Raw genomic sequence first — 7,500 nt, forward strand, 5'->3', positions numbered from 1 at the left:
CGTGTACACAACCGCTTGGAGCTCCAGTGGAATTTTAATTTCCTGACGAAATTCTCGGTCTAACCCGTCCATGTGCCGCTGAAACGGTGTAAATAGGCTTAATCGATCAGGCCAGCACTATAACCCGAGCGTGGTAAACAAAAATCGATATTAAATGCCCCCGTTAGGAACTAAACCAGATTTTGTTCAAATCTACACAACTATGGCTACTGAAAAATGTAAGGTTCATTTAGTAAATGTTATTTTGAAGTGTTAAAAAACATCGTTGTTTTAGAATTTCTGAACAAAAGTGGTGATAATTGGGGGTGTTACGATAAGTTTCTTGTGTTATACTACAGTGCTCTCCTTGCCCTTGTTTTGCGTCATCTAGATTTCTCTTCTTGTTGGTGAACAAAACAATCTACAATCTGCCTTCTCTCTTGCGATGTGGCCTTACCACATGCATTCCAACTCACACCGAGACCAAAGCCTCATCCTACAGTCTGATCCAGTGCCTGCCCAATGCTATTCCAATGCTGTAATGCACCTTGTGCTATTTCAACCACTTCTCATGGACTCCACATACATTTCTGCACAGGCCCGGAGTGGGTAATCGGGAGAATCGGGAGAATTCCCGGTGGGCCGCTTCACTTTTGGGCCGGTCGAGGGAAAAATATTGACATTTGTCACGTTAATCTATCTTCTCTTAAAGTTGGCTACACACGTTCGCATTCTATGCCTAACACCGCAGCCGCTGCATAGGTTGTTCTCCCCTCCCAAGAAAAGTTTACAGCACAGAGTACAGCACGCTAGAGATTGAGAGAGAGCAAACGTGTGTATAATGGCAGAGCCGGCGAAGAAGCAGCGAAAACCCTTGACAGAAGACGCAAAGAAAAGGAAAAGAGCTTCAGACCGAGCGAGGGGGAGTTTCGTAGAGAAAAAGCATCAGGCTTGCCTGGTGTCCCTTTAAATGAATTAAAATATTAGCCTTTTTGTATCATCCAACATGGCGATTCATAGACTTTGCAAATATTATGCAAATAGTGATAACACAACTTAAGCTTGATCTGTGTATAGCCTAGGCATAAAAACAAAAGTAGCCTACGAGCAGCAGATCAGCCAGTCCCCTGCTGAAAATGATGAGCCCGAAATTAGCTGACCACAGGGACAAGTAGAAAGGATAATAGTTAACCATATGAATTAAAGTTATTTTATGTAAGAAAGAGCAGTAGGCTATATGACAGCAGTAGGCTACATGATCAATGTGCCTTGTTTGCTCAGAAGTGGGTGTAGTAAAGGAGCAAATCACCAAACAACAACATGATAGCTGACCCATGCAGAAAAAACATGTAAACAATACAGTAGTTCAATATGCCTCTTAGTGGAATTGTGGGATACATTTCAAATGCTTTATTTTCCTTCCTGTTTTTGTTAACTTATCAACCTATCCTTGTGGAATATTGGTAGCCTATAATAAAAACTACAGGATAAGAGCTGAAATGTTGCCTTATTTATCCAATTTTCTACCACCACTAAAAAAGTGGCCCTGAAACTCCCGGGCTGAAAAGTGGCCCCACTCCGGCCCTGTTTCTGCACCTTGTGCTATTTCAACCACTTCTCATACGTTTCTACCGCTCAGCTGCTGATGACTGGTCAGGCTGATCTTTTACATAAGTGAACTCCTCCACCAACTCCAACTTCAAAACTGCTCGTCCACAACACCACCGCCCAAACCATTTCCTAACTGCCTTATTCATGACTGAACTTTCCCCACCTCTGAGATAGCAAAGACAACTTAATGATGTGTGTGTGTGAGTGTGTGCGTGCATGCGTGCGTACGTGTGTGCGTGCGTGCGTGCGTGAATAATTGATGTGTAAGGATTGTGTTGCGACTGGTGGTGGTCTTTTGTAAAAACTCTCATTCAATATTGATCTCCATCTCTCAGGCCATTCATATCCATTCATGTCTTTGAGCCACGCTCTCCTCTCCTTATATTAGAGCTGAAACACCTTCATGTTAGGGAGTGGGGGTTCAAGTGAGGTCAGAGGAGGGACCTGAGGCTACACACACATACACACACACACACACACACACACACACACACACACACACACACACACGCCGGGGTGACAGGAGTCACAGACACAGCGCCTGTGGATGGCTGGCCAAGGGGAATGATTCACATCTCAGCATGGCATCTCACACACACACACACACACACACACACACACACACAAACACCAGAGTGTAAGGGCAGAAAGAAAGCGAATTAATTATTTGAAGCACTCTCTTTTCTAGAATTCATCTTCAAATATTCCAAAACTGTCTCAAAGTGCAGTGAATGGAGACATAAAACATTCAAGAACATTCCTGTGTGTGTGTGTGTGTGTGTGTGTGCGTGCGTGCGTGTCTGTCTGTGTGTGTGTGTGTGTGTACTATAGACATGGTGGAGTGTTTGTGATGCGTGAGGACCCCCTGTGTCATCTGTCATGTGGTTTTATGACGGCTCTTATCCCCACTCAGGCTGGTGATCCGTAACAAACGGGACAGATCAGCTTCCACAGTAATTAGCTCTCATCACAACAGATGGGCAAGCTGTCAGGACATGACACATGCTGCACACACACACACACACACACACACACACACACACACACACACACACACACACACACACACACACACACAGACACACACACACACACACACACAAACACACACAGACACACACACACACACACACACACACACACACACACACAAACACACACAGACACACACACACACACACACACACACACACACACACACACACACACCATCCAAAAGAATGCCCTATTTAAATACACAAACACACATGTGGTGTGTGGGGAAAGAAGACAAAGAGGGAAAGGAGAAGAAAAGAAGGGATGTCAGTGAATCCGATACGAAGAGCCTGACAGCAGACCTCTTAACTTGTAAAGATATTTTCAGCTGAGAGAACTTTAAAATATGCATTGACTCAATGGGGTGCCTCAGTGCATGTGTGTGTGTGTGTGTGTGTGTGTGAGAGAGAGAAAGAGAGAGAGAGAGAGATAGAGAAAGAGAGACACAGAGAGGTGTGTGTGTGTGTGTGTGTGTGTGTGTGTGTGTGTGTGTGTATGTATATGTCCTCAGTCAGTGAATGGGAAATGAGATCAGTGTCATTTGAACGAGTGTGTATTCACTCGTTCAAATGTTCATACAAAGAGTTCACAAAGTTTGGAATGCAAACGTTTTTTTTATTAGTATTATTTAATTTTACACTGATATGGCATGATGACAATATAAACACAGCTAACAATGGTATTAAATTGCAATAGCCTATGATTAAATGTAATAGAATATTCAACTAAGGTAGACTGCTGTTGTTCACAGCACTAAGCTATTTATGGTTACTGATATAGAACTACTCCGAGTCTCTGGCCCTCTCTTGGAGCCAGGCATAGTGAGCTGGCCCTCGGAAGAAAAAGTTTGGGGACCACTGCTCTAAAGTTTTGGAGTATTTATATTTTACCTTGCCATTGTAAATATTTCTTACAGCTTGAGCCCTTCCCCCAGGACACGGTATATGTTGTTTTGGAGCTGAACGACTAGCATCAGGTGAAAGCAATATCCGAATAATCCGTTTTCACAATTCTCACAATTCTTAGCCACATCGCAAGGCTGGTTTTCCACCTGCAGGGTGCTGCGAGCTATTCTAGGTGCACAATTCTCCCTATTACAAATTTGTTTACCATCAAAATGACTTTGAAGAAAAGCTTGCATAGTGCTGCTTTAATAGCGACTTCGTCAGTACACAGAAAAACAGTGCTTGTCCCCGTCCTCTACCATAACTTGTGGTTCCCATAACTGAACGTGGAGAACTAAACCGCTTGGAATTAAATAGTCCTGACTCCTACTGGACAGGAGCCCTGACACACGCACACCCATATAGATACACACACACACAACCACACACACACAACCACATCCACACAACCACATCCACACAACCACACATACAACCACACACAACGACATCCACACAACCACACACACAACCACACACACACAACACACATGACACATTAACACGGGTGACAAAGCATAGAGATGCGTGCACACACTAACCCCCCCCAACACATACACACACACACACACAAACACACACACAAATACACACACACACACACACACACACACACACATTACACACTTAAAAGCTGTGGAAAGGAACTGTCAGCCTTCATCGTGTCCTGTGGAGTGTTTGACACTGTAAAGTGCGGAGCCAGAGGGAATGTGATGGTTTAGATCTGATGGCAGACACACTCGATTAGCAAGCATGATGGGAAATCGTGGCGTGTATGAGGGTTCATGGGGGACAAGCCCTAGCTGGAGCCTCGGTTAGGAGTTGCATATTTGTGGCATGGCTAGCGCTGCATAACATTACTCTCCTCTCAAAGCTATGTCTGTTGGTCATGGAGAGAAATAGAGCAAAACCTCATTGGACTAAGCTCTTTTAAAATGTACTTGATCTCTGTTAAATCAAATCACACTGTACTGCTATTAGCTTATCATTGTGGTGCTATTTGCTTTTATTGCAATGTACTGCTACTTTGCCATTATACTGCTACTTGCTAACTAATACTACCACTACTACTACAACTACTACTACTAATACTATACTACCAATACTACTATAACTACTACTACTAATACTAATATACGTAAGGGATAATGTATAGAACGCCGGTCATTACTGGGAAAACTAGATGTACCACAGAGCGGTACAAAATATGACCACCGTCCAGTCCAGCACATGTTTTCCACAAAAATAAGTCATGCTAAAAGGCATATATGACTCTAACTAACTCACTGAATTGCATTATGCACACTCAATTCTCACTGGTATCTGCTAGATAACAAGTACCAAAACATGATTAGTTCATAGATTTCACATGTAAAATTCATTTTATACAACCCCACCCCCATCTTGCCTGTTCATAATTCTGAGAAATTCTTGTGTGCATGTGTGCGTGTACATGTTTATGTTTATGTGTGTGGGTGTGTGTGTGTGTGCGTGCTTGTGTGTGTGCCTGCGTATGTGCCTGTGTTTGTGCATGTGCATGCATGCGTACATATGTCTACTGTGTGAGTATGTGTCATACGTATGATTACTGTGAATGTATGTGTGTGCGTGTGTATCTGTTTATGCACATGTGTGCACATGGAATGGGTTTACATGACCCCTGGAGGCAAACATGCGGAAAAAATGTCAATGATATTCACAGAAAACTGTGTCTGCCCTACCCTACTTTCGGGGGGTCCAGTCCAGCGGGGGGCTACAGATCAAAACGAAAAATGATGGTTTCATGCTATCCATGTGGGGTTACATGCCCACCAAGTTTCGCGGTACCCGGTCTTTCAGTGTCCCGGAATCCTTGTTGGTGTCACGGTCACTAAATGTACACATAAATTATTTTATTGTAAGGCCCCCCATGAACGAAAGTTCACAAAACTTGGCATGCATTCGGAGGGTGTCATAATGATCCTACACTTTCAGTTTCGTGCAGTTTTGACCATGTCAGCCAGATAGCCAGAGATATCGTGAAGAAAACACCTAATTTTTTGCTTTTTAATTTTTAACTAGGTGGCGCTATACATGAAATAAGCCGTAATGGGATGGGCTGACATGCCCCCTTAAGACCAACATACAAAAAAAGGTGGACCTCCTAGGCCCTACGGTTCTCGAGATATTCACAGAAAACTGTCTCCGGCCACCTACAGGCCAGTTGGTGTATAGTAACATAAATTAATTTATTGTGTGGCCCCCCATGAGCGGAATTCCACGAAACTTGGCATGCATTCATCATAATGATCCTACACTTCCAATTTCGTGCAATTTTGACTATGTTAGGACACAGATCCCTGCGATTACAACTCATTTTTACTTTTTTGTGTTTAACTAGGTGGCGCTATACATGAAATGAGTGGTTATGGAATGGGTTGACATGGCCCCTTGAGATCAACATACAAAAAAAAATGGTCCTCCTAAACCCTACGGTTCTCGAAATATTCACAGAAAACTGTGTATGCCCTACCCTCCTTTCGGGGGGTCCAGTCCAGCGGGGGGGCTACAGATAAAAAAAACAATGGTTCCATGCTATCCATGTGGGGTTACATGCCCACCAAGTTTCGTGTACCCCGGTCTTACAGTGTCCCGGGAATTTGACGGAAATTTGGACATGCAAAAAAGAAAAAAAAAATCTGACTAAACCTATATGCCCGCCGCTTTGCTGCGCGGCGGTCATAATAATCTAAACATCTGTCTGTAGTCTGTGATCTGACTATCCAAGTTAAGTGTGACCGCATCTTCTGTTATATTCATTGACTTTGATAAACCCTTGATAAACTGGGCTTGATAAACCCTTCTGACCAGGTGATCACACAATCATGCCGTCCCACCTACCTGTTGGTGAACACCTTGCTGTAGTTGTACACCTGGATCTCCAGAATCTCGTTGCCATCCACCTTACTCCCAATGGGCCAACGGAACGTCTGAAACGAGACCAAATGATGACGCTCAGGTGACATTTTGTACAGCAAAATACAGCACAGGCCACTGTTCACTCATCAGGGTTAAGTACATTAAGTATGTTAAAAATGCCATCATGATGTAAAAGCATGTCATTGCATTGCATTGTACTTCAGTGCAAACTGCATTATGGCCCTCTTTTAGCCCTAACCTGGTTGGCTGCCAAAGAGAAAACATATAAAACATCTATGAAGCATCTGTAAAATGTCTATAAAGCATTTATAATAACCATCCTTATCTACATTGCATTTGTAAAACTTTTATAAACATGTGAATGTTTATAAAAAACATCTATGAAAGCTGTATGACACATCAAACTATAAAACATCTATAATTGAGTAGATTTATGTAGGTGTGTTATGTGCATTAGTGACATTAAACTCAGATCAGATCATTTCAGATAATTTTCAGATATAACTTTTGTCAACAGCCAAACATAGTATCAGGTAATCTGCTTCCAACCTGGTCTCTGTTTTATTTATTAAAAATGCTTCCAGCTCTAGCGAAAGCACACTGCCATTTCCTATTGGCTAGGAATGCTAGCCAATCTCTCTGCCCCTCCTCTGCTGGCCCTTCATGCCTACTAGTTAAGTATGTTGTATAGAAGCATGCTTGAGTATGACATTTTCCCCGTTGGTGAAAAGTTCTCTTCTCCAGAGTGAAATAATTCTGCCATTCCCCTTACATATGACGGTGAACTATGAACTTGTAAATAACGTTATATAGTTACAAGTGTACAGTTTTGCTAGCATTTGTAGGTTAAGTATGCACTTCTCCCCTGTAGATGCACTTCCCCCTTGTAAGTTAAATATATGCTTCCCCCGTAGGTGAAGTAAGCACTTTTATCCTGTATGTTAAACATTCACTCCCCACTTGTAGATTTAGTAAGGACTTCTCTCCTGTTGGTGAAGTATGCCCCTGTAGG

The 7,500-nt window shown here is 42.8% G+C and overlaps 1 protein-coding gene across 1 annotated transcript in view; it reads right to left on the reverse strand.

Moving 5' to 3' along the window:
* Window positions 1–7,500, reverse strand: part of LOC125299302 (otoferlin) — a 106,828-nt gene that overhangs the window by 69,616 nt on the left and 29,712 nt on the right. Inside the window, exon 3 of the mRNA XM_048250535.1 lies at window positions 6,450–6,538. Coding sequence (XP_048106492.1) covers window positions 6,450–6,538 — 89 coding nt within the window. The remainder of the gene's footprint in view (window positions 1–6,449; window positions 6,539–7,500) is intronic.

The sequence above is a fragment of the Alosa alosa genome, chromosome 8 (assembly GCF_017589495.1).
Source record: "Alosa alosa isolate M-15738 ecotype Scorff River chromosome 8, AALO_Geno_1.1, whole genome shotgun sequence".
Classification (NCBI taxonomy): Eukaryota; Metazoa; Chordata; class Actinopteri; order Clupeiformes; family Clupeidae; genus Alosa; species Alosa alosa.